The sequence below is a fragment of the Epinephelus lanceolatus genome, chromosome 3 (genome assembly GCF_041903045.1).
Source record: "Epinephelus lanceolatus isolate andai-2023 chromosome 3, ASM4190304v1, whole genome shotgun sequence".
Lineage (NCBI taxonomy): Eukaryota > Metazoa > Chordata > Actinopteri > Perciformes > Serranidae > Epinephelus > Epinephelus lanceolatus.
The window spans coordinates 13,316,346-13,344,104 of record NC_135736.1 but is presented as its reverse complement, the minus strand read 5'-3'; the positions used below and the strand labels follow the sequence as shown (position 1 = coordinate 13,344,104).

At 42.8% G+C, this 27,759-nt stretch overlaps 1 protein-coding gene across 1 annotated transcript in view; it reads left to right on the top strand.

Moving 5' to 3' along the window:
• Positions 1-504: 504 nt before the first annotated feature.
• ntn1a (netrin 1a) overlaps positions 505-27,759 on the top strand; it is a 77,420-nt gene continuing 50,165 nt past the window's right edge. Inside the window, exons 1-2 of the mRNA XM_033624928.2 lie at positions 505-717; positions 909-1,965. Coding sequence (XP_033480819.1) covers positions 942-1,965 — 1,024 coding nt within the window. The 5' untranslated portion in view covers positions 505-717; positions 909-941. The remainder of the gene's footprint in view (positions 718-908; positions 1,966-27,759) is intronic.

Genomic DNA, 27,759 nt, shown 5'->3' with positions numbered 1-27,759 from the left:
TACTCTTTACACTACAAATTGCAACCTTATGTCAATGCCATGCTTCAGAATTTTAGTATTTATCAGCAGGATACCACAGATCACTCTGCCTGTCTCAAGCTTTTATCATAAAGGGTGACAATTATGATCATTATACTGTATTCTGCGGGAATATGCCTCACATAGTTTTTTGCTTAAGGTGCTTTACTGCCCGTCCCGCTGGTTTAACAACATGATCCTATCAGGTGTAGCTCAGACTGAAGGTGTGGCATGCTCCGAATCAGTGCTGTGCGCTCGCTCCAGTTGTTTTCTTTTTCTTCCTGCGCTTGTTTGCGTCTAATCTTCTGACGCGCCACCAGTGGATGTCGTTGTTCCGCCTGGTGTCACCCCTCAAGATGAGCTGACCTAAAGCTGTGCCAAGCAAGATCCGATCCGGGAGAGAGAGAGAGAGAGAGAGAGAGTGTGTGTGTGTGTGTGTGTGTGTGTGTGTGTGTGTGAGTGTGAGAGAGAGAGCGTGAGAGGGAGGAGGGGGGGAGAGAGAGAGATTGTGAAAAGACCGGCAGGAGGAGTGGGACTTGCTATAAGGACACCAGCGACTCTTAAATCCAGCCGCTCCTCTGTTTTTACGCAGGAGATTTGAAGAAACAAACAACAAAACAGGAGGAGCTGTGATTGGAGCCCGGCAGAGAAAAGTAGCCTCACATCGACTGTATTTGTGACATCTTAAGTTATTCTCAGGTAAAGTGGGCTTTCTAGACATTTCACACAACCTGGCATGCATGCTGTGTGACTGACTTTTATATCCCTGTCAGATACTTATTCCTGTCCCAGTGTTTGTTTGGGAAATGTTTGCAGACTGCTGTGCCATCACCAAACTTCACTCTCTCTCTCTCTTCCCACACGCTGACTGCTTTCCCTTTCTCCTCCAGCGGCAGAGACACTTGGGGACCGAGGGACCTACCATGATAAGGGTTGTGGATTTTGCGCTGACTGTGCTGCTCGCCGCGTCCCTGTCGTGCCGGAGCGCCCTCGGCGGCTACGGGATGAGCCTGTTCGCGGCGCAGACCTCTCCCCCAGACCCTTGCTACGACGAGCACGGCAACCCGCGGCGCTGCATCCCGGACTTCGTCAACTCCGCCTTCGGGAAGGAAGTGAAGGTGTCCAGCACCTGCGGCAAAACGCCCAGCCGCTACTGCGTGGTGACATCGGCGGAGAAAGGAGACGAGAGGACCAGGAACTGTCACACCTGCGATGCCTCGGACCCCAAAAAGTACCACCCTCCGGCGTACCTGACGGACCTCAACAATCCACACAACCTCACCTGCTGGCAGTCCGAGAACTTCATCCAGTTCCCGCAAAACGTCACCCTGACTCTGTCCCTCGGGAAGAAGTTTGAGGTGACTTATGTGAGCCTGCAGTTCTGCTCGCCTCGACCTGAGTCCATGGTTATTTACAAGTCCATGGACTACGGTAAAACTTGGGTGCCCTTTCAGTTTTACTCGACCCAGTGCAGGAAGATGTACAACAAGCCGAACAGGGCCGTTATCACGAAGCAGAACGAGCAGGAGGCCGTGTGCACGGACTCCCACACCGACATGTACCCTTTGACCGGCGGGCTCATCGCCTTCAGCACGCTGGACGGCAGACCGTCCGCGCACGACTTTGACAACTCCCCGGTGCTGCAGGACTGGGTGACAGCCACCGACATTAAAGTCATCTTCAGCCGGTTGCACACTTTTGGCGACGAGAACGAGGACGACTCGGAGCTGGCCCGGGACTCGTACTTCTACGCCGTGTCGGACCTGCAGGTCGGAGGGAGATGCAAATGCAACGGGCACGCGTCTCGGTGCGTAAAGGACCGGGATGGAAGTCTGGTGTGTGAGTGCAAGCACAACACCGCCGGGCCGGAGTGCGACAGGTGCAAACCTTTTCACTACGACAGACCGTGGCAGAGAGCCACAGCCAGGGAGGCCAACGAGTGTGTCGGTAAGTCCATCCACACGTCCTCCATCCCGGCGGCTCATCAGAGCTGCTTTACATGTAGGGTGAATTTAATTTATCGTAGGTGGACTGGTGTGATTTTCAGATACACTATCGGCTACAGAGGAAATATGTAATATTTAGGAAAAAGAATGACCAGGAATTAAAATCAGTGAAATGTGATCATGCAAAAATATGCATCTGATTGTCTTTAATATGCAAAATACAAAATAATAATAATTTGAATAACAAGATTATTATTATGTTTTATTTTATGACTAAGTCACGAGTAATTTTCCAGCTCCAGCTCATTAAATCCAAACTCGAACATCCCCTTTAAACAAAACCACAGCAAAGCCACATTTTTTCCTGATATTGTGGCGCACGTCTACAGAGCATAAAATTGGGTTTAGGTCACATGCAACATGGAAATGCAATTTGAAAGTCCATTTAGCTTACTGCAGGCCATAATGGAGGCTTTTAAACCACCTCAAACGGGACCACCGAGCCCAATCATCCACAGGAACATTTCTCACAGCTCCACTTTACCGCTGCAATTACGCGATGGCTTTTAATTTATCTGAAGAATCCTGCAACAAACTCACCGCAATGGAAAATGAACACAGAGTTTTATTGTTGTTATTATTATTATATTGTCACGTTATTATTTTCCACATTAAAATCAATATGAAAGGATTTATCAAATGCCAGGCGTTGTGATCCAGAATAAAAATCTAGATTTATCACCATTAATGTAGAAATAATTAGCTTATTATGACATATTAAAATATTATAAACAAATCGTGTTTCCAATTGTAAATTTGAAAAATGCAAACTGGCTCTAGTTTTATTGCAGCAATTCTGTCTTTTACACAATGTAAAATAACAAATGAAAATTGCTTTAATTTGGATATTTTTTTCATAATTATTATTAACAGTATTCACTGAAATACAACCTGAGAAAATGTTAATATAACCACTGCATAACACAGTGTTTTTTTTATCCTTAAAACAAAGCAGGTGTAACAGCAAAGGATAGGAGCAAATCTCTGATCATATCTGTGCTGCTCTTTGTGTCTGAGAGCCAACATGTTTCACCAGCTGTTGAGTGATCAAAGTTACAGTAGTTTTATTACAACCTGGCACAGAAACATGAACCTGTAGATTGCAGAAACTGCAGAGCCCCGGCCAGGTTTCTGTCTGTTTAAGTTCTGTCTCTGAGATGCAGGTACAGTAAGAAAACAAGGCTGATGCTCTGGGAGATGATTGGAAGATTGTTTGTGCAGATTAATTATATTACTTAATTATGTTGCTGTGTTGCAAGAAGACTGTGCATCACAGATTTTTAGGGATATGGCTTTTTTGTTTTCAGTTAGTTTCATTTTATTTTAATTGATGGACAGAGGAGTGTTTGAACTGTGAGGACCTGCAGTACTTTGACGTTGCTCCTGCTGATGAGGTGTACAGTGAGGAGGATGACGAGGAACAGCTCGCGAAACAGAAGGCAAGGCGGAAAGATGTCGATGATAGAGACTAAAATACTAAGACGTCAGTGACTCCCTTTTCTAATTCCCATTCTGCTGCAGGTCTGCAGGGGGAAAGAAAGGGGCTCCATATTGTTTGACAGTCACGACACATGTCAGCCACTTTGACGCACAGCAGCTGTTTGAGAGGGTTTTGTTTGCTGGTGTTTCTAAAGCTCTGACATATTCTCACTGGCAGATGTGAGGGTGTTGCTAAATCAACAGGCGCAGTTTTGTGGAAAGAGCTACATTCTGTACATACTGTGTGGCTCCCGAGAAAGTAATGAAACCAAGACTTAAGGTGTGTTTTTACTCTGCTTAATGCAGTCTGCATGACTTTTTTTTAATGGAGGCCAACTGACCCTACCGATTGATTTTGTCTTCACATAATCCAGCCTTCAATTTACTATCACTTGTACTTGATATATTTCACATGTGGGACTTTTAAAATCTCTGTTTCAAAATATTCATAGAGAGATCACGAAGGAAGGAGGCATAGAAAGAAAGAAAGCTCCTATTCCTCCTCCATATTACTACATTTGAGATTCTTGCCAAGCTTACCGAGTCCAGCAAGACAATAAACTTTAAATTGTTATTTGGCCAACATTAGAGTCACTGTTGTGGTGAAAATCTCAGCATTCAGATAATACACAAATATGTCAGTGCTGACATTAAATTTAAAGAAAGAGGGAGATTTTAAAAAAAATCTATTTGGAAAATAAAATAAAAATGTTAAGGCACAGCCCTTAAACTCATACAATAAATTGTTTCCTGCTGTCAATATCCATAATTTTTTATTTTAATTTTTTTTTACCAGACCAGCGGGCGTATAATATGTTTCACACTGAGCCATAAAAGCCTATCATTTACTGCATCCATCATGTTGTCAGCAAGAGATTTACTTTTTGACATTGAGATTATAGAAATGTGTGTGTTTGGGTGTGTGTGTATGAGTGAAAGAAAACACAGAATCTCGAAGAGAAGAAGAAATCACACCTCTGTAGAGGCGGCGAACAATGGAAGGAGGTGTGTTAGATGGATGGGTGTATTCAGTGGGACAACTTCAGAGTTTGTCGTTGCGCTCCCCTTAATGACAGCACTGCGAGTGTCTCTGGACTCTCATAAGGATCTAGTTAGCACAGAAGTGTTTCTGTGTGCAGTAAAAAGGTCTGGCACTGTACGGTGTCAGAACTGACGCAAGCTGTCGATTCCTCCAATGTTCCCTGATCTTCACTTCCCACGCACACAAAAAAAAAAGAGACAAAAACAAAAAAAGCACATTTAGACACACACAGGTCCGTCTCTGTGTTTCTCCTGAAGTGCACTTTACTGATTACTTCCATCAGGACGTTAAAGGACACTCCTGAGTGTGCACCTCGATCCATTTGGGTTATTGACTCTCCACAGTAAAGGAAAAGCTTCTAATGCAATGGGTTCAGAGCAGCACCACAGGAAACAACAGAGACCTGCTACAGTCTCTATGTTGAGATGTTAATCTGGGTTTGCAGCAATGTCTGTGATTTTACTGTGAGGATGCTCCTGTAAACCTGAGCCCCTCCATAGACATCCATCTCACAAATTAAGGAAAGCGACATTGTTTCAGCTAACTGCTGTACGATGAGAAACGGCTGCAGTCAGAGTCCCTTTCGGAGATCTTTTAATGCAAATTAACTGTAAATGTAATTTTCATCCCCCAGTTTCACGGTTTCAGGTTTGTGCAGTTTACTTGACATGTTAGGTAGAGAGAAAAAAAAAGAAGAGGAGAAAGTGTCTTGAATAATTCAGGCAGATTAGAAAGACAGCTTGAAGGCTTGCAGAACGAGGGGACTGCACCACAGAGAGAAGCAGGGACAGAAGGAGGGGCTGGAGACGGAGCAGGACAACAATAGTGAAAACGAAAGAGACAGACGTAAGCGAGAGAGAGGGGGAGTATGATGAGGAAAATGTGTGAGGGAGAGGAACAGGGAAATAAAAGGGGCAGTAGGGTGACATTTCCATGGCCTGTGGGACAGTGGAGTATTTTGACAATTGTGTTTTACTCCAGGTGCCGCCTTACTGGGCCAATGGGGCCGTAAAGGCTGCTGGAACAGGAAGAAACTTTTTCTTCCTTTCTGTCACTTAGAAATTCTCTTGGTGCATTGATACTGTAACATATCACAGACTTCGAAGAGATTATTCGTCTTCCCGGCCTTGCTGCTATTCCTCCTTTATCCCTGTTTGCACACGAGGAGTCTCCCGCTCCTAAAGCCCTGTATTAGCCGGATGATTTGGAAAGGGGCTGCTGCTTGTTTTTGCCTCACTGTATCTAAATCTAAACAGCAGAAATCACGCTCAAATGTTCCCAGGTGCTGCGCAGAGGCATCTGACTGACAGGAGCAAACATGCGGTGCAGAAAAGTTGCCACGGTTGATTTGATGCCTATTAAAATAATTGAGTTTTAAAGCCACAACCACTTGTGCAGACAAAGAAAAGTTTAAGTTGTTTTTATGCCTTGTGATACACGAGTGGGTTTCCAAGTCGAAACCATCAGGGGTAAAAAATCCGTGAAAAAAAAAAATCTTTAACAGGTCTTGACGAGATGTGAATATTAACTCAAAATGCTCAAGCAAACATAAGTAAACACTTAAAAACAGCTGTGCGCATACTGATGTTTGGTGGTGTAGATTTCTTACTTTCGTGGATGACGGCCCAAACCTTAATGAGGTCTAAGATAATTCCAAAACAGCTGAAGCAGAGTTTGATAAAAGAAAAGTTTCCAGGGACAGTATCAGGAGCAATCAAATTCAGGATTTCGTGCAGTTTTTCGGACAGAATTATAAAAGAAAAAGTTTCTTGCTAACCGCTGTGCACCAACTTACAACAATCATGAAAAGAGGAAGCCAGCATAGAAAATGCAAATATAAACTGTGCCCTAAATAGTCCAGAACTCAATGCCATCATCAGACATGATGTTCTTTGAAGCTGTGGTTGGTAACTTTTATAAATAGAACTTCTTGTCAAATGTTCCTCCTCCTTTTGTGCTTCTAATGGCATTTGTCAGAATCTGCCGTGATTGAAGGAAAACAACCAATGAGAGACGAGGAGTCTCTAAAGCAGCTGTCAATCATGCCAATCACTGTTTGTGAACTTTAGTTTAACTGTCAAACTAGGCAGCGCTGATCAAATATGAATCAAGATTATGTCACTGCATCGACTTTTTCTCTCACCAAATGTTTTCAGAAACATATTTTAGTGTACTGTTTAGCTGTAAAATGAGAAAGTGTGTGACCAGGCTGCTGTGTTGGATACAGCTGAGCCAAAATCCACAGGCCAGAGCAAACTTTCTTATTTTAAGGTAAGATAAGGTAAAACTTAAATGTCCCCGAGGGGCAATTTAAGATACAGACAGTAGTCATGAGTAATAATAATAATAATAATAACAAAACAGACAGTACAGTACATAACACACAGTATCCAGTGTCACACATTGTCAGGGGTAAATCATAGACATTAAGAGCCACTGCTTGTTAAGAGAAGCAATAGCTAGGTCAAAAGATGATCTGTAACGCTTTGTGCTGCATTTAGGGTGGCTAAACCTCTGCCTTGATGGAAGCATCTGAAACAACATGGAGGGGATGTTGAGAGTTTTACAGATAAACAGTACACTATAATATGTTTCTAAAAAACATTTTAAGCAAGAAATTGGCAATGCAGTGACAGAATCTTGAGTCATATTTGATCAGTGCTGCCTTGTTTGACAGTTTGATCACAGTTCAGGAGCAGTGAGTGACATGATTGACAGTTGCATTAGAGACTCCTCAGCTCTGATTGGTTGTTTTTGTTCACGTGTGGCGGATTCTTGCTAATGCCATTACAAGCACTACGAGGAGGCAGAGATTTATTTATTTAGTTATTATTTATTTTGCAGCTGATCTGTCTCATGTACTCTTGTGTGGATGTAATGACAGTTTCGGCAAGTATGACAAAAAGTTATTATTTTAGAAAAATTACCAACTACAGCTTTAAGCAATGGTTGCTGTGATCATAGAGACACCTCAGTGTAGCTCCAAAGTTGTGTAGTTATGTTTCTATTGAACCACCTCTGATTTAGGGTAGCTTTATGTTCAGGGTCATGTGCACAATTCAAGTTGAAGAAAAATAGTTTTAATGCATGCTAAATTGTAAGAAATAAACAATCAAAGACTAATGTTATCTGGCAGCCTTAGAATATTAGACAGTGGATTTGTTGCCTACTTCAGTGAGGTGTTTACATCTATCCTGCGCATATCAGATAATGACAGTCAAACTGGAATCAAGTCTTCAAAACAGAGAGCAGAATCAACTGCATTATGTATAATCCTACCAGTCAGACACGTATCATTCCACCTTTGTTTGCACACAGAAGCGATGCTTTTCACCTAAAATACATCAAATCAGTTTGGGAACAGTGATGTTCTGCAGGCCTTTCCTCAGATGTCTCCTTGCTGTCATGTTCGTTTGGTACCTTTCAGACGTGAATGAAGGTCTGGTTAATGTTTGAGCAGCTCACCGTGCACCTTTATAAACCGGCATTCTTCATCTTCAAAGGTGCCGGCAGGATGCATTGTTGGTCCCGCTCACAGCAAACAAAGCTGGGAATAAACTGACAGAGGAGCTTTGCACTTTGCACTGTCCCACTATTCCTCACCTTCACTTCTTCAGTCAGCAGTCACGTCCTCCTATTGACAGGCACACACCTGAAGGCATGCATATTTGCACGCACGCACACACACACACAGACATACACAAACACACAGAGTTTTCTTTAGGTCCTAAGTCACCAGTTCAAACGGGGGGAATGGCCTCTCTCTTCCCTTCAACAATCTCTTTCGCCCGAGCTCTTATCAGTGTTTATGACTCGTTTTATAAACCGCTGCAAAAATAAGTCTCTTGTGGTCCAGACTGCCGGCTCACCCTTCTGTTTTAGATTTTGAGACCTGTTATATCTCTCAGACAGACAGAAACATGGCCAGTGAGCCAGCACATACTGTAAGCAAGGCTGACTGTACGGTATATCAAGTAGCTGTAACCAAACACAAAAAAAGACAAGTCAGAAAAGATACACACACACACACATGCCCCGAGAAGGCAGTTATAATGCATGTTTGGGATTCATGGGCTCTATAGCTCCATGTATGTGTTGAAATGTCCAGTTGCTGCCAGTGCTCCTGTTGAGTATATATCCTGGGAGTGTGTATGTTTTTTGTGTGAGTGTGTGTGTGTGTCCATGGGGGGTTAAGGTGAGAGGCCTGACACACTGCTCATTGCTAATTTTGCAGAGAATCTATGCCAGGTATTTGAAAGGTGATTGTATTTGAAATTTAAAGAAGTGGAAGTTCAGCAGACAGCTGTTCAGGGCTGTCTCAGCACTGTTTGAGCAGTACATACACTGATAATAAAAAATGCATAGTTGGTTCGATTTACTGATACACTCTCAAGGATATGATGTGATATGGTATATATGATATGTCGTCTTTTTACGTTACAGTGAGGTCAGTTGGTTTATTCAACATGTAACAGTGTTGAAGTGTGGTTTTTATGTTGCCAACTGAAAATAGATTTAATGGATTGGTTGGTGACAGGAGGTAAATTCTGTTCCTTGCCCTTGAACCATCCTTTTAGTCACCAGGCCTGAGTCATAGGAGGACAAAAGTAGATCCATTTTGGTTTTTCAGTATGATAATTCTGACGTCTGACTCTAGAAGCATGTCAAAGTATTTGTATCAAGACAGATGCTATTTGCACCCAGGTGTCCATGGCCAATGATACTATTTACACCTGAGCTGTAAATACCAGTATGGCAGTTCCTGGGAGCCTGCTGTTTGGTTCTCATGTGTATTTTAAGCCAAACCATTGTGTTTTTTACTAAAGCTTGTGCTTCTGTTGCCTAACCCTAACCCTAAAGAAATCAACTTAAAAAAGAAGTGTTTTACTGATGTTGTAAGTAAAAGACTATATACATGTAAAGAGCAGAAACTACACATTACAAGCGTAAATTGACACGCCCTCTGAGAATGTCCAAAACAGATGTTGAGGACTACCTGGCATGTCTGCTGACAAAGCACCATTTTTTGACGAGTTGGGATGAGAACTTGTTGCACCATTCCTGGGTGTCCTGGCAATGTCAACATGTGACATTAATATGAAGGGGTCAGTTAAAGTTTATGTACACAGTGAACATTAAGCAGCTATATACACCCTAAAAACTGAAAATAAAAATTCAACTAAGTCTGTAAATAATAGGCCAATTTTGACTCACATAGGACTCAGCCCTGGTCTTGTGGGTTAAAGTCCTGTGTGTGACCAAGTTATCCACCACATCTTACTCCCTCTATGGACTGTGTCGCTCTTTATACTATGTCACCTGACTTTCTGGCAGCACATTTATGAGTTTTTTCTCATACATTTACCACTTGAATCTCAGAGAACATCTGAGATTGGCTATCACTAGCCCTAACCACGACCCCTTTGCCCTAATCCTAACCTTTTTCTTATCCTTTCCCACCCCCTGACCTCAATGCATCAACACAACGAGTACTAGCCAGCCACAGCATACAGTGTGGATCCATATTAATGGGTTGTAGGGATGGGTGTTAATGGCCAAATAGCTGCAGTGTGACTATGCTCACCCGGGTGCAAATAGACACATTGTAGGCATTAAACAATAATAATGATTAAATGAAGCCATTACAATCAAACGACTTTTATAAAACTGCTACTTTGAGTATTTCTGTCACCAGAGACCTTACAATCCCAGGAGTGAGATCATTTGTAATCCTGATAATTTAGGCTCAAATGGAAGCAATAGATGTGACAAATAATGCAGATATACTGTTGAGTATGTTGAAGCATGGAAGATCTTGAAGCTATTAATGTCAGTGTTTGGCAGCAGCCCTTTTGGAGCTGGAATTTTGGAGCTAGTTGTTGCTTGTCATGAGGCCTGTTTGAGAAACAATCCAATTTTGATGGAATTCCAGTTTTGCTCAGATAATAAATTCTGACAGGCCTTTGAAGAGTGGAAATGAGTTTCTAACAAAAAAGTGTCTGGGGACAATATACAGATAAGACAACACACAAAATGGTAATGAGAAGGTGTTTGTGTCTGTGCTGAGCAAGAAATACAAGGAAGACTGCCACCATTCATAAAACTAAACTCAAAACACATCTGTAGCTGTGCTTTACTAGAGCTATCTGCATGTTGTCTGGTATCAGTCTCAAGTGGAGAAAGATCATTTTCATTACAATCCGTTTTACTGCCTTTGACAAAGCTCAGGTCGCACTGCTTGGGGGTGATGGAATGTGTTCACTTGTCAGAAAAGACAAAATCTGGTCTGAAATTTCACAGCCTGTGTGTCTGTTGTTGAATTCAGGGTCCTTTGGGCAAAGTGAACATTTCTGTGGCCGTGGTTTTGTTTCATTGCTTTGGCTACAAACATAATGCAACACAGATCCCGCTCACAGTGTGAGTCCGCATTTTTTAGCCAGTGTGAGTTAGCGCACACGGGCCTCTCTGCGCGCGCGGGCTCGTACCAGAAATGGAACCTCGACCTTGTTTTTGAGAAACGGTTTGGTCGGAAGCCATATTGCCTCTGAAGGAAAGCCATGTTGCGTTACTCTGTTGGCTTCTGGCCTGCGCTCACTTCCTCTTGTCACCCTCGCTGGTTCTTGAACTCACCGAGGCTGGTTTATCACAACATCCAGCCGGGTCAGAAACTCACATTGTCGTTATCATCATCATCATTCTCCTGTTTATGATCAGAAATATCGCTGCTACATACCTGTGGGTGAAAACATGCTTTCTGTGTGTGTGTGTGTGTGTGTGTGTGTGTCTTGCATTTAAAATGTTTCCATCCAATCTGTGGTGTACTCTTCCAGCAGCAGCTGGTGATAATTGGTTTGCCCGATGAGATCCAGCGGATCTTTTCCTCTTCTTTCTATCCTTCAAACACAGCACTCCTCTAATATTAGCCACACTCTGCAGAAGAGGCTCACACACACACACACACACACACACACACACACACACACACACACACGCTCTTCCGTACTATGTTTTTACGCTGTCAGGTACACTCTCAAGAGAGAAATCTGGGCGTACTGCATTTTCACCAATCTGATTAATCTTTCTCAAACCACAGACTTGAAGTAGGTTTTCTTACAGCGATGACAGCTGCTTCATTATTTTTATTGGACCCTCTGACAGCGCCGAGAGCTCGATCGTAGCTGGTCGCTCTAGGTGCAAAAAGTTAAATGCATTACATATTCACTCAAAACAGTTTTCAAACTCTGACTAGGATGGCTCCCAAACATCTGCAAAAGTGCTGCTAGCTGTGGCGGAAAAGGTGTTTGAAGGACATGAGGGAAATGGGCAACTCCAAGATTTTCACACACACCAACGCACACTTGCATCGGCCTGTTCGCCAAGAAAATTGGCATTGTAAATTTCTGCAAACCACGAATACAGATGTACATTTCACAAGTATCATATGAATGATTCTAAATTGGAGTAGGTCTGATATCATGCACATGAGCTAACATTGTCATCAGGGGGAGGAGGGGATGGTGATTGGCGTGCGGACTATTGTTCGAGAACAACAAAAAACAAAAATGGCTACAACTTACAGCTGCCATTGTGGTACCAAAAGTGGATATTTTAAGCCAAAGTATGATATTTCCTAACCTTAACCAAGTGGTTCTTGTGCCCAAACATAACTACATGTAACCACTGTGTTGCTGAACCCTAAAGAAATGTAAATTTTTAGCGTATCTGCTAAATAACAGCGTAGAAATGTAAAATGTCAGTGGTTTTCAGAAATGTATGATACCAACATTTATTCTGGGGATTGCGTTGCTTGTATACACACACACACGCACACACGCTACTCAACAGGTCCCTCCTCATGTTTAATTCCCCCAGTGACAGACAGACACACGATGCTCTCCTCAGTCTCTGTTGATACCTGTCTCTGCCGTCTGCCGGTTACCTGTTTATATTTGTGTGTGTGCGAGCTTGTGTGAGTGTTTCCATGTGTCTTTCTTCGCTGCCAGTAGGCCTTGACATTATACAGTGTATTTCTTTTTGCTGTAGCGAGAGTGTGTGTCTGAGAAAGAGAGATTGCGCAAGCATGTGTGAATGTGTCTCTTAATCTGTGTTGTCTGCCAGTGGGAGTTTACGCAAACAGTAATTCTGCCCAGGATGTGAGCAGCTATTCAGCGCCTGAGGAGACGTCTGTTAATGAATTAATTGGTGACTTGATGCCACAGTGAAAGCTCGTCTTAGCCGAGGGAGGATCTCTGTGTGTGCTGTGGGTTTGGCGTGAACCGCGAGATGAGTGTGTGTGTATGTGTGTAAGTGAGCAAGATTGAGCAGGAGAGAGACAGAGGTGTTTGTGTGTATGGAAAGGTTCGGGTCGAGGGGGTACCAGATGATTAGGGGTAATTAAAACCCGCGCCGAACAACATCAGCATGTGTTCACACATTAGACACAAGACACTCCAGCGCCTCACTCATCAGCTCTGTGAATCACAGCCCACCTGTCTCTCATATTGAGTAAACGCTGTCACACGGGGGGAGACAGACGCCGAACAGGCAGGGACACAGTCTGTCCCATTTTACTGGAAATGAACGGCAGAACATGTTCTCATAGTGTTTTTAGCTCCCTGTCTGGGATTTGGGGGTATATTATCAAAAAAATGTTGTTTTTCTGTTGCGATTTAACAGCTGGATGCATAAACAGCATGCAGAGCTTTACTCAATGAGAAAACACTTTACTGCGCACAGAGTTTGTGTTGCGCTGAAGCTTTATCCCCAGAGGAATTGGCTGGAAAATTGACATATTGTCTTACATTGAATGTACACAAGAGAATTTTGCAATTTGAGGAAAAACAGCTTTATGCTTGGTTTTTTGTTTTGTTTCAGGTTTTTTTTCTCATCACCACAGGCAAAAAATAGCCATGCATGACCCCAGTAGAAGACTGATGCTTAATGAGAGACTTCCACATTGGCTACCACGTCAGCTGTTTCACCACTCCACCGATTCAGCATTGCGCTCCTAATACAGACTTGTGATGGACAGTTAAAAAGATAAAAATGAAAATCTTCAAAACTGATGCAGCAGAGTAAGCGATTTAGTCTTTACACATTCTTTTTCCTTGTCAAAATCTGCCACCTATATTTTCCCCATAGTGCTTCTTGACTGCCAACAGTTCAGCCTCTTCAGTTTAGCCTCGAGCTGCTAGCCTGCAGTGGAGATAAACAGCGGCCCAGAGAGATCTTCTTTCTAACTCCACACCAAGTGACATCACTTGAGGCCAGTTAAAGACTTGTAAGCAGACTTTGATATATAAAATTGGTGGATGTTCTCTTTAAGCTCCCTAGTTTCTGTCAAGCATCAATCTAAGGGGCTGAAAAATGAAGCCAACGTGGAAGTGCTACAACTACAGCTCCCCAAATGGCCAAAAGTGAGTAAATCTACAAATCCCTCATGTTAAAATACCCAACTTAAAAGCAGAAATAAACATGTTTACAGCCTGGTATGAAAATAGTTTTGGTTTCTATAGCTAATATCCCCCTCACGACAACCATACGGGGGTTTATTTTTATATAACTCGCCTGTTTTTATTTAAATAAGGCTCAAAGTTATGCTTAATTAAGGGCGAGGCTACTGTTTGTGAGGCGTCACCAGTCTGAGTCAGATCCACCCCTCGCTCCTCCACAGCTCCACCCTCTCGTTCAAATATGGTCATTTCCGGCTCCAGAAATCCAAGATGGCAATGGCGAAAATGCCAAACTCATGGCCTCAAAATGGAAGTCCACAAACCAATGGGTGACGTCACGGTGGCTACATCCATTATTTTTATACAGTCTATGGTTTCTGCACAAGCCGGCGTCACTCAGTCATGCAGTCATCAGGTCTGACACACACTGGTAGCACGATCTTGATTCATTGCGGCCACCATAGACAGACCAGAGCGGTCTCACATGTTAACAAGGAACCAGTAAACAGGGTAAGAAAACATTCTGAGTGTCTGAGAGAGTGAGAGAGAGAGTGCTGGGCTCTGTGCATGTGTATGAGATGATGTATGCGTAGGCATTGGCAACTTTTTAGAGTTAAAAAGCTGTGTGTGTGTGTGTGTGTGTGTGTGTGTGTGTGTGCATATGTGAGACCTGATCCTGAGGCCTGGGCCAGCGGTGCTGTAGAGGATCAGGGCTGATGACCTCAGCACCTCTGTGTGGCAGCAGGTTACTGCACGGTGACCAAGAGGAGGGCGAGTGTTTGCAGCCAAAGCAAATATATAATGTGGGCTGGAGGCAGAGAGAGCGGGAGAGGAAGCAAGAAAGAGAGAAAGTGATTTTAAGAGAAGAAAGAACGTCATTCCTCTGCGCTGCGCCCCGGGCTGAGCCTCGCAGTGATTAGTTAATGTTATATTAATGGGATTAAATGTAAAAACCGTTGCATGCTGCATTCCTTCTTATACTTTCAGGTAGAAGTAACACATCAGAACAAGCACTGAAGCTGGTGTAGCATGTGTTGTTACATTATGCTTCAATTATCCGAGCCTGTTCACACTTAAAAGTGAACGCCTTGGCACAACTTGTTACAACTCCTCCAGAATCTCCCTGTAGCTGATAGGGCTGTAACAGCATCAACAGCAACAATAAAAAACAGATACTCGCTTATGTGTGTGTGAGAGAGAAATCAAAGAGAAGGAGGCTTTTGTATTTGCAGCAGCTCAGCGTTTGATTCAAGGTGAAAGTCCTGGCAAAAACCTCTCTGGCAGCAGTCGTGTTGCTCGCCGACAGGACCACCTAGCACGAGTGTGAGCACACAGGGCCCGAAGCAGGGGTCCTCAACACTCACAGCTATAGATGATTAATGGCTGGATGACATTACACCACGATACTGTAGCATGTTGTGCGGATCAGAGCGCCCCCCACTGTTTGTGTAGCACACTGCTGTCACCATCTGAGTGAATGGCATTTATCTGGAACCTGCTTCTGAGGTATAAAGTGTTTGCGGCGGGTGATTATGTTGTAAATATTTAGACCGTAGATGCATATTAAGTTGCAAAGGGTTTTAATGCAGAGTTACTCTGTAATGATACAAGATTTTAGTTGCACATGGATGGGTTAATCTGTTCTTTTTCCTTTTTTATCCATCTCTTATACACACTGTTGTTCTCTTTGTGGCTTTCTCAAACACACACACACACACACACACACACACACACACTGCGAGTGGGAGAAAGCACCTGTGACAGATCAAGCAGAGTCAAACAATTTCATTTTGCGTCAAACATGCTCACACGCTGCCAGAAAAAAAACTTGCCCTGGAATTCCTTGTGTGTGTGTGTGTGTGTGTGGTTGCATAGGTGACGATGATTTATCACCAACGTCTTTGTCTTTCCCATATAAGTCATGGTGCAGCCTCTGTGTGTGTGTGTGTGTGTGGCAGCCAGCAAGTCACTGGAGGTTTGTAGCCCCCGGTCGTCATGGATGCCTTGAAGTCACAGTTGTGTTTGTGTGTGTCTGAGTGTGTGTGTGGGCCTGTGATTGCCTATATAACCAGCAGTAGTACAGGCAGCTGAGTCATACGTCAGATTTGTATCTTTGTTTTTGAGGGTGGCAGCCTGTTTGGTAAATTAAGCTGTGTTTGCAGGCAGCAGGTTGACAAAAGACAAGCTGCACAAAAGGATCTCTGTCAGCAGAGGTCAGTACAAAGTAGATAGATTTACAGTAAACTTGAGGAAACAATACAGGCTCTTATAGTGATGTGTATGATTTCTAATTAAAAGTTGAAGAGTTTGAAGCTTGTTGTTGGAAATCAGATTGCAGAGCATGAGATCATGTTTGCAGGCTGGTCTGGATTAAAGGGATAGTTCACCCGAAAATTATAGATACATATTTTTCCTCTTACCTGTGCTGTTTACCAGTCTAGATTGTTTCGGTTTGAGTTGCCAAGTGTTGAAGATGTCAGCTGTAGAGATGTCTGCCTTCTCTCAAATATAATGTAAGTAGAATACACTTGGCTTGTGGTGTGCAAAAAAAAAGAAAGAAAAAGTATGTAAAAAAAAACTCGACAGCAGTTTTTCCTCCCAGAAACCATGATCTGGTTACTCAAGATAATCCACAGACCTTGTTGTGGGCAGGTGTAGGAACTATTTTCTTTCTACCAAACTACACCCACCAACTGTATCACTGCCATTAATGTTTATATCTCACGCTGTCATGAGCATGAGCCACTTGTCCATGAGTAGATGCACGGTTCCTTCTATGCAGTGATACTGTTGGCAGGTGTAGTCCAGTAGAAAGAAAATAGTTCCTACATGAAACTGCTCTCAACAAGGTCTGTGGATTATCTTGAGTAAATGGGTCATGATTTCTGGAAAGAGACATTGCTGTTGAGTTTTTCAAATATATTTTTTGTGCTTCTATTATATTGGAGAGAGGGCAGATATCTCTACAGCCGATATCTCCAACACTTGGCAACTCACACCAAAACAATCTAAACTGATAAACTGCACTTCAGGTAAGAGCAAGAGTATTTCTGATTTTGGGGTGAACTGTCCCTTTAAGTTTTCCACAGGCGCTCAGCGACCACATATTCCAAGACGTTTCAATCCTACTAAAAACAAGACAATGTTGGGTAAAGAAATATCGATCATTAGAAAAACATACAAAACATTTACATTGCAAGTTTTATGTTTTTCGCCTAATAATAGATGCCAACCATTAAACTCTACAAGCAGCCTGTGTTTATATCAAAACACAGATCCCTACTTTTAAAGAGGATGATATTTTCTAATGAAAAGATAATACCAAATGTTGGTGTATGTGTGTGTATTTGTTTGGTTGTGTGAAGTGGAATGCAGAGGGTACTTAGGGTAAGTTTGCGGGGTCATCTCAATTTGCCAGGGGTGATCCCAGGTTAATCCATCACTCATTAGCTCTCACAGATAAGACTCATAGTGGGGTGTGGGGCTGTGAATCCATGCTTTCCCTCTCTCTTTGCCTCTCCTTCTCTCTATCACAGTCACCTCTGACAGAAAAACATACATGCTCTTTCTCTGTCTTTCAGGAAAAAAAAGAGAGAATCTGATAGAATAAAGCCATGCCCTCTCTTCCTTTTCCTCGACACTTTTCTCCCCTATTAACCTCTCTCCCCTTGTTGGCTCTGCTCCCTTTGGGACAATACAGCCAATTAATTAGGCTCGGTGTCCAGCAGAGAGAGGAGAGAAGCTCGGAAAGCCCTGGCCTCAGCTGATTTAGCTGCTCTGTAGAAGCCCTGTTATAGAGAGAGAGGGGAGAGAAAGAGAGACTATAAGGGAACAGACATAGTGAGAATGTGAGAGAGGGTGAGCAAGAGAAAAAGAGAAGGGGAGAGAGATAAAGACAGAGAGAGGCTCTTGACTCAGCGTGCTACCAGTAAGTGCTATTTAAATAGCTTCCACTGCTGCTGCTGGGTGCAGGATGAAGGCTGCCACAGTCGTAATGTGTGTTGCAGGGGCTCCTCAGCAGCTGTGGGGGTCCCCCTCCTCCAGCAGAATAAAGTCATCAGGTTCCCACGTGAGTCCCCTCTCTGCTTCCAATAACAAAAGGCCTGTATCACTGGAGGATGACAAAGCAAACAAATGGGCCTAATTAGGGGGGTCGATAAGGAAATTATAAGGAAATTGAGTCATTAATGGTAATATTTGTGTTATGAGATGATAGTTCGCAGCAGAAATTCATTTCCAAATGGGGCCCCTCTCTGTGTTTTCTTTGAAGCTAAGACCTGGACCTGTATGACACGAGGAGAAAAACTTGGCCTCGGCCTCGTTCCCTCTGTCTATCTCCTGCTCTCTAACCTCCAGAGACACTCACAGATATTGAAATGATTATGCAGCAGGTTTTTGTAGATATCCAGATGTCTATTGGATGATAAAAAAAGAACCTGGAGAAGGCATTTCACCTTCTTTTTGTCCCCCTCCTTCGAGCTCCCCGCCCTTGTTTTGGTTGTATTTTTCTTCTCGTATTTTCTCCTCCAGGATAGGTCGTTGGCTGGAGATGAAAGTCGAGGTGTAGCGTGAGGGATAAGCGATGGGAGATGATTCTCCTGTCTCCTAGAGTCTCGGAGGAAGATAGAAAGAGCAGGGTGAAGAAAGAGGTAGATAGGTAGCCGCCAGGAGGGTGGCTTGCTTCCAGCGCTCGTCTCCTCAGCCTTATCTTTCCCCTGGTCTGTCAGGGTGCTGTGGGAGCATTACAGTAGCTGATGCAGTCCTCAGTCAGTAATTTGTGGCTTTGTGGAATTTTATAATACAGTCTTTTTAATGTTAAACTCACTTTTATTTTTGAAACCCTGTCTTTTAGAAATTGCATTTCCAATTATGTATATGAGCGGAAATATAATTTGTGCCTGGATTATGCTCCCTGGAAACTTTTCTTCTTGTATAGGAAGTGCTGAACTTCCTGTATGTACCGTGCACTGGCTGCTGAAAGGTGGTCGGGGTAGGTGGTGGTCGTACAAAGTGCAGGACTGTTTTTTTTTTACGCATCATAAGTCCTGCTAGTGGTTATGTTTAGGCATCAAAAGCCCTTTGGTTTAGGGTTAGGGAAAGACTGTGGTTTCAGTTAAACTTTAATAAAGTAAACATGTCCTGTCAAATCACTTATTTAACCAAGACCACAATCTTCCCCTGACTTTAGCCAAGTGCTGTGGGTGCCTAAACATAAACCAAATGGAGACGTGTGTTTTGTTGCAAATTATTAGGCTATAATTTCTAGGAGACGGTGATTACTCCTGCTATTTCAATGCCCTGCAATAACACACATATAGTAATTAAGCATTCAGTCTTATTTCACTTGCTCCTAAGGGTTTGTTTCTGGTGCAGTTTCACTTTTTCTAGAAGTGCCAGACACAAGGCTAATGAGGCGAATCAAAAGCACTTTGGTTAAAGTAAATTTCCTAAACAAGCCATATATTAGGAAGTGGTTTAAAAATTGCACTAAAAATGTACTGTACATAAAGTCCTAATGAGGGGTTAATTATTATGTAACTTTTTGCGGCAGAGTTTTTAGCAACCTGGGTTTCACAGAAATACGTGAAACGACCATGACCTCTTGACCCACAATTCCATGATGGTGTCACGTAATGTGTTAAAATGACATGCTGGCACCATGAAAACAACGACAATGGAAAGTCAATCAGGATTCTTTGTTGTAGTGGACACGCTAATTCCCTGGTTCAACATCTTCATGCAATGGTTAACGTCAGGACCCCACAAAGAGTAAAAGTCTGCATACAGAGGAGGTCAGTGTGGTGGTAGATGGGTCAAACAAACACAGGACTTTCACTCGGGAGACCACAGTACATGTCCCATGTGACACTAAAAGTCAGCCTTGACTTCTCTTTAACTTCACAGACTTGCATCCTTTATGTAGTTTCATCGTTATGTGATACAATATGATACGATATGATACGATACGATATGATATGATATACTTTATTGTCACTGTAGGGAAATTTGTCTTGGACCCCCGAGCTGCACAAGTATTGCTGTCTTACAATAACAGTCCAGAAGAAATGAAGCATACACCATATAAACATAAACATTCATATATTGCACCTAACACTAACACACAGCAGAGCACCGTAAGCAAAGCACAACACAACCCCTAAAGTATCAAGCAAAATTATTTAAAATCTTGATTGAGGTTCGCAGAAATCAATTTCTAAAACAATTCCCTTTAAATTTGGGCTTTCTGTATCGTCTGCCTGAGGATAAAAGCTCATACACAGATGTACTTTACAAGGTACTTACACCCCCTACTTAACAAACTTAGTTATTTTAACAAAAACCCAGATCTTATTCTAAACCTAACCAAGTACTTTTGGTGCCTAAACCTAAACGTGCTGCCACCACATAATTTTAGATATTACCACCACCATGTTCTGCAATGAGGTTTGACGAAGTCACGGTTATGTCACATATTTCCTTGAGATTGTGGTGATTTTTAGCAACTTTCAGTTCTAATAATTCAAGGGGGGCATTTTGTACATCACCGTCTTGAATGCTTCAAGTCTGGAAACCAAAATGAGGAATTACTCTCTCAATAAAAGATGCATTAGAGGGCATTATAATACATTTCATTTCACTTCTGAAACCACAAACATTTCTATCAGAGTAGTTGATAACTGATTTATCATACAGATACTAACCACTACACACAGTTAGTCTTTAAAACTCATGGCCTCCGTCCTCCTGTGACAGCCACCGATTCATTATGCAGGGACATCAAGCAGCACGGTTTCCACTTCTAGAAAGAAAGACAATATTGGGTTTCTGTGTGGGGTTTCCATAGCAGTGGGCGGGAAATGAAGTGAACTCGGAGCTCCAATAACAAACAAGGTCAGTGCAAAAATAAAGAATGAGGCGATCACAAACAAAGATAGGGAGAAAAAAGTAACAGAGGAGCGGGATTTAAGGAAAAGAATAACAGCGGTTAATGTTTGGGTTGCTGCCTCGGCCGCTGACCTCATCGGAAATGACACCTCTCCTGCCAACACAGTGGATTGCATGTTTTAGACACAACAGTGTAGATTACAGTACGATGGGCAAGTTATGAACATGTTGACAGGAGGGTATTTGCACAGATGGGAAAATAGATATTTGAAACAAGTGTTTTCAGAAATGTGCAACCATAAAAAATGTGATAAATCTTAACAACATGATCGGGTTGATCCATATCAAGTGTTGTGGAAGAGCCCTTTGTTGGGTTCTCAGTCTGAAATCAGCTGCAACATGCTGAGACAAAAAAAAAACCTGCTCTAAGAGGTCAAACTATTTTCTGAAGTCATTTTCATTAGATTAAGTTTAAGTGGCCTATTTGATAATTACAGTCAATTTTCCTGGTCCACTGAGCAGCGCAATCATCCTGTAGCTGAGAGTCAGCCTCCTGCCAGAGCAAATATTAAGGAATATCTACACAATCAATAACACATTGGGGGTAATATTATTCTTGACATTTAAATTACACAGCCACTTACATCTCACTGGAAAGCACAGAGTTCATCAGCCAAAGAGCTCACAACAGTCGTAGTATTTGGATGGAAACCTGTGAGCTGAATCTGTGAGCTGACACAGGAAGAAGTCGTAGCCTCTTTTTCCTCAGTAGCATTAAACTGATAATCTGTTAAATCTACTGAAATCCTCCCTGTTTAGTCACTATCCCTGTGATTCTGCACCTCAGAATGAGAAGCCTACCATGCAGGAAGTAGTTTGCCCTTAATATAGTGAGTTGGGAAAATTCATGGAGGCCCTGGAGGTGGTGTCGCAGGTCCATCTATTACTATTTCTTCTCCCAATAACAATTTAAAGATATCTTCCTTTTTAATCATCTTGCCACCCAGCACTTTCATACCAGATTGCTTTAGTCTTCATTCAGTTATCCATATATTGAACCACAATGATCAGCTGGACCAAAAGGTGTCATGCCACCTCTTTTATCACCCGGGAGTTTGTATTGTAGCTCTGCACAATCTGGCTGCTGCAGCCTTCTCAAAAAAGTTTGAACTTTTGGCCCAGCCTTGTCTGAGTGAATCCTCATTTGACACGAGACATTAGACAAGTAGAGAGCTGTTCCACCTACTGCCTTTAATCTTCTATGCGAGAGGTTGCATCAAGCCTTCACTTATGCCCCTCCGTTAGACGACTGTTGCGGTCTGTCTGTTCAGAAGATATTGTACACCTCCTGTTTGCTTTCCTTTCCACCAAAGATAAAACTTTCTTTGTTCTTTCTTTGTAAGTTTCAACTTGCACTCGCTATTATCTCAGAAATAACAACCATTGTCTCGTCACGTTATTATCCCGGCAAAATTGTGCTTTCGTTGCAAAACGCAGAGTTTACTCTCCCCGTGTGTGTCAGCCGTTTGCTTGCTCTGGCAAAGACCAGTCCTTCCCTCGCTAATTGCCTTCTACCGATGACTAAATTACAATGAGGTTTTGGGTTTCTGGATCAGAGGGGTCTCTTTTCCTCCTTCTCCACTTCCCCAACTGTATCCTTCCTGCCTGAGTCAGAAGTGTCACATTTGGTTACGGAAGATGTGAAGTGCTGCGATTTTTTGCTAGAAAACAATTTCCCCCTAGAATAAAAAAAACAACCTTGAAGGGCTACTGTTCCAACATCGCAATTAGAGCTGTGGATGTATGTAAATGTGTGTGTATATATGAAGTGTGTGTGTGTGTACCAAAATGCATGCTTGCTAGTGTGCACCGGGGCCTAATTCGTACTGAGCAGTAGGCACCGTGCCACAGCAGAGAGAGTGCACTAAATGTGGTTCTGGAGCCAGTACAGTAAAAACATCTCCGCTCCATCAGTGTCAGAAACAATCTGCATGGACCAAAGCAGCTGCCACACCGCCTTAATACGCAGAAACCAGTCTGCTGTGGCTGCTGCAGGATGGCAGCACGCTCCTGTTTTTACACGAATAATGAACCCAACCAAAACTTTACAGAGTTATTGGCAGACTCCAAAGGAAGCTGTTTATTTAATAGAACGTGTTGAGCTGAAATGGATACATTACGGTAAATAAAGTCAAGGTAATAATGACAAAATAACAAAAAACTTGACAATGTGTCAAATAATGACTAAAACATCAACGCAGAAAAGAGTGAAACACTTGTAATGTACTGCATGTGCTTCAACTTTATTATGAAAATATTAATTCAGACTTTGATGTATGTATATTGCATGCGCCGTATTGGTGTGTCATGCCATCATCCTAATCTGTTTTGTTATTTTTCTTGGTTTTCAAATAAACATGGTTGGTATGAAGTAAAGGTGATTTTTGGATATAAATAAAGTTAGATTAAAGTTGGGATAGGCAGTTTAGTTTGGACTTTATTGGGCAAATGTCCCATAATAAAATTAAACTTATCGTAATTTAAGTGGACTGAGAGAAAACTTCTGTTCCTCCCCTTGGCTCTTATTTCAGGCTTTAGAAAATTTAGCTGTGGACAGGAGAATCAAAGGCCATTTCAGAGCGAGGGCATTCCTATTAGTTGTTCTACAAATGCGCATGCGCTTGTATGTCCTTGCTTCAATGTCAGAGAGTCCTGCAGAGAAAGTTGCAAATCCAGCATTGGCAATAACTGTCTACACTGCAAAGCAACCCAAAAAAGAAAGACCAACTTATTTAAAAGAGAGTCTTACAATAAACAAAACACATGTCAATTTCGACAAAGCACTGAAGAGATGGAGAGAAAATGTTGCTAATAGTTTATCTTTCTGCTACGGCTCACTGCTGTGGCTGTGTGCATCCTCCACCTCACTGGTTTATTGTATGAAGTGTGCACATATGCCTGTGATTGTCTGGTGGGAGGGGCTTAGGGCAGAGAAGGGAGAGCTGAAGAAGGAGTGTTGTTTTTTTGGCCTTTTCCAGATTTCTGCCTACCCCAGCTCTAAAAAAAAGGGTATAGAATTAATTCATCCTTAGTTGACTGAGATCAGTTGCTCTTCAAACTCCAATGAGCTAAATTTGCTGCATGAAGGTTGGCCAATTAATTTGTCAATTCAGTAATTTTGCAGTGAAAGGAGCAGACCAGTCATGATGCTCTCAGTCTGAAAAATGCTTGTAAATTAAATCAATTAAACAACATTAAAGTTTAACATTTTATGCACATCTTTGACGATGTCCATGTAAAAAAAAATATATTAATGACAGTAATTCCACCTGTTAAATATTTATAGTTGCAGTAAGAAAGCAGAGTTCATCTATAATACCTTGCTTTCTCTCTGCCTACCAGGCCTACTGTCTGCCTTGCAGCAGCTGAAATATATATACAGATCATAGCATTTTCTGCCAGCTGTCAGCATGCCATCACTGTGGGTGAAGTATCTGTGAAAAGTGATATTTAAGGTGGTTGCGTCTGGACAGTGTTACCTCTTAAAGATCAACTCACTGAGTAGAAGGATGTAAAATGACTGTGAGCCGCTGTGGAAAAACAACACTCGATGTGTTTGATTTACATTTATAGCATCATATTCCTGATGGCCTTGGATTATGACTCATGATAGCTGAGGTTGAAACACAGCAAAGACTTCTTTTTAGAGCCCAAAGACAACATGTGTCATAAAAGTGATGCATATGCATGCGCACACTCTCGCCACATTCTGATCCTTTTGATCCTCTCCTTCTCTTTGAAATGTGCTAACACTATTTGGCCTCTCTGCTCCCCATCACTTACTGTAACTGCATGCACTCACTTTCCCCACAGTTTCATTAGGCAACATATTTATATTAAGCTTGGGATTAAAGTGAACTGTACTAGTGAGTCTGAAAGATCTAAGGGGATTATGATCAAGTCACAAGAACTACTGATCATGGCTAATGACACATCATTAATCATAGCCTGCAGCATGGAGGTAACTGGGGAGTCCGTCCTGTCACTCACTGGTCTTCCCTGTCCATCACACACTCACACTAAAGCTGCAAGTTGTTACTCATGCTTCTCCTGGCCCAATAATGCGCACAGGTCATCTTGTTCATTTGTTCTGTATCCTGTAGTGCCTTGACTTCGGCTTTTCAGCCACAGCCTGGCAAAAAATCTGTTTCTTTGTGAGCTCATCTCTCCATATGCAGCTCCACTCTGCCTCTTCCAAGAAAAACGCCTGAGCTGTGACAGATGCAATGCCTGCTGCTGGCTTCACACTCCATTTGTGACCAAAGCATGTAGACTTTAAAGCCTAGAGCATGAGAAAACACGGGCTGCTACAGTGGCAAATTACCCCCCCCCCCCCCCCCCCCCCAAATTCTCTGCCCACACACACTCTGAAGGTACACACTGAGGGTTGTTTTTTATTTTCTAAGGAGTGCAGGAGATTGAGGAATTCAGGTTAAAGTTTAAGAGTGTGCAGTTTTGAAAATGGATGAGAGCGGGAGACAGTATAAGGAGAAGGGGAAAATGAAAAGAGGACAATAAATGTGTCACAGAAGTGAAGGAACTGCGCTGTGGGGTTTCAGATTTATGGCTTTCAGCGGCTTCCCGCTCACTCCCTCCTCTGGATAGGAGAGACTGTGCTTGACTTGGTGGCAAGAAGTCAAAAATGTACAGTACGCACACACGCACACACACACACACACACACACACACACAAACACTTCCCTCATCATTCCCCTGCATGCTTCTGTCTGCATAAAGTCTGCCTTCAAGGCCAGATGCAGCAAAGAAGTGCGATATGTACCGAAATGATTAGTGACCCCAGGTTGTGATTTATCTTGGCTGAGACAGTTGTAATGTCTCTCTGATTGCACTTTGACAACCCAACCTCACTCTCTGTTTACACTCTCGCTTATATAGCTGGGTAATCATGCACTGTGCCTATATGATGCACAATGCGGTGCATTTTTCTAACCTTTATTCATCCAGGAAGGTTTTATTTTAACTTAAATCCATATCAACCTGTCCTGCACAGTACAGTTTGCCTACAACTGGAGCTGCAGAGTGTTAAATGCCAGTGATATTCTCAGGCAGCCTGTGGATTCAAACCATCCTCTGGTTCCAATTTGTACATGAGCGGGTCAGCTTCTGATTTCAGCCAGCTTGTGTGCGTTAAGAGCCCTTTGCGTTACGACTGAAATACTGTCATTCAACTAGACAGTTTGGAGAAGTCCTGTAAAGCGATGCACAAGTGTAAAACCACTGCTGCACACTGACACCAAAACCGTTTCCACCATGAGCTCAGGTACTCCCAGTAATCAAACGGGGCTGTTAAAATGATTTTCATTGCAACTTGGTCTCGAGCCAGACCAGTGTTAATAATAATTGGCAGGTTGTAAAAGAGCTACAAAAGGTCAGGCAGCTCAGCAGTGGAGCTTTAATTCCAGGGAGGGAAAATACTGAGGGATGGAGAGCAGGAGGAAGAGCAATGTCTTTTTTTTTTCAAGTCTGTCTAGTTGAGATTTATTTCTTCTCTGTTCCATCTCGCCGCCCCTCCACTCCCCATTGTCACTAGATTAACTTACATTTCAGATAATTCAACTTTCCTCTCCTGTCCTCTCTATTCGATTGCCCAACTGAAGCCGTTTGCATGGCTTATAAATTTTATAGAGAAATTTGTCTCAACAGTTCAGAGTAGCACTCACTAATGACATCTGTAGCAGGGAAGGCCCGGTTTTCCCCAGAGGAGAAAAGGAAAGCAGGAGGAGGAGGAGGGTCACGGCCCATTTCGGAGGAGCGGTAACTTGGTAATGGGGACTTGACAGAAGAATGTGGGGGGTGTGCGTGAAGGTCAAAGGTTTCCCACCTGCTTAGCATGGCCATGGTGCTGTGGTTGCTAATGAGCCTACCATAAAATAGTGTTGAGCAGAGCTTAAATTAAGCATTTACTGCCCAGTGAGGTGAAGCCACAGCGTTTCCCTCACTGGGCAGTAAATGCAAGCATCCCAAAGATTTGCTCCACTCAAGGGTGTAGGTTTTGTTTCAGTTTTTGGTTGGGACACATACAGTACAGGCCAAAAGTTTGGACACACCTTCTCATTCAATGCGTTTTCTTTATTTTCATGACTATTTACATTGTAGATTCTCACTGAAGGCATCAAAACTATGAATGAACACATGTGGAGTTATGTACTTAACAAAAAAAGGTGAAATAACTGAAAACATGTTTTATATTCTACTTTCTTCAAAATAGCCACCCTTTGCTCTGATTACTGCTTTGCACACTCTTGGCATTCTCTCCATGAGCTTCAAGAGGTAGTCACCTGAAATGGTTTTCCAACAGTCTTGAAGGAGTTCCCAGAGGTGTTTAGCACTTGTTGGCCCCTTTGCCTTCACTCTGCGGTCCAGCTCACCCCAAACCATCTCGATTGGGTTCAGGTCCGGTGACTGTGGAGGCCAGGTCATCTGCCGCAGCACTCCATCACTCTCCTTCTTGGTCAAATAGCCCTTACACAGCCTGGAGGTGTGTTTGGGGTCATTGTCCTGTTGAAAAATAAATGATCGTCCAACTAAACGCAAACCGGATGGGATGGCATGTCGCTGCAGGATGCTGTGGTAACCATGCTGGTTCAGTGTGCCTTCAATTTTGAATAAATCCCCAACAGTGTCACCAGCAAAACACCCCCACACCATCACACCTCCTCCTCCATGCTTCACAGTGGGAACCAGGCATGTGGAATCCATCCGTTCACCTTTTCTGCGTCTCACTAAGACACGGCGGTTGGAACCAAAGATCTCAAATTTGGACTCATCAGACCAAAGCACAGATTTCCACTGGTCT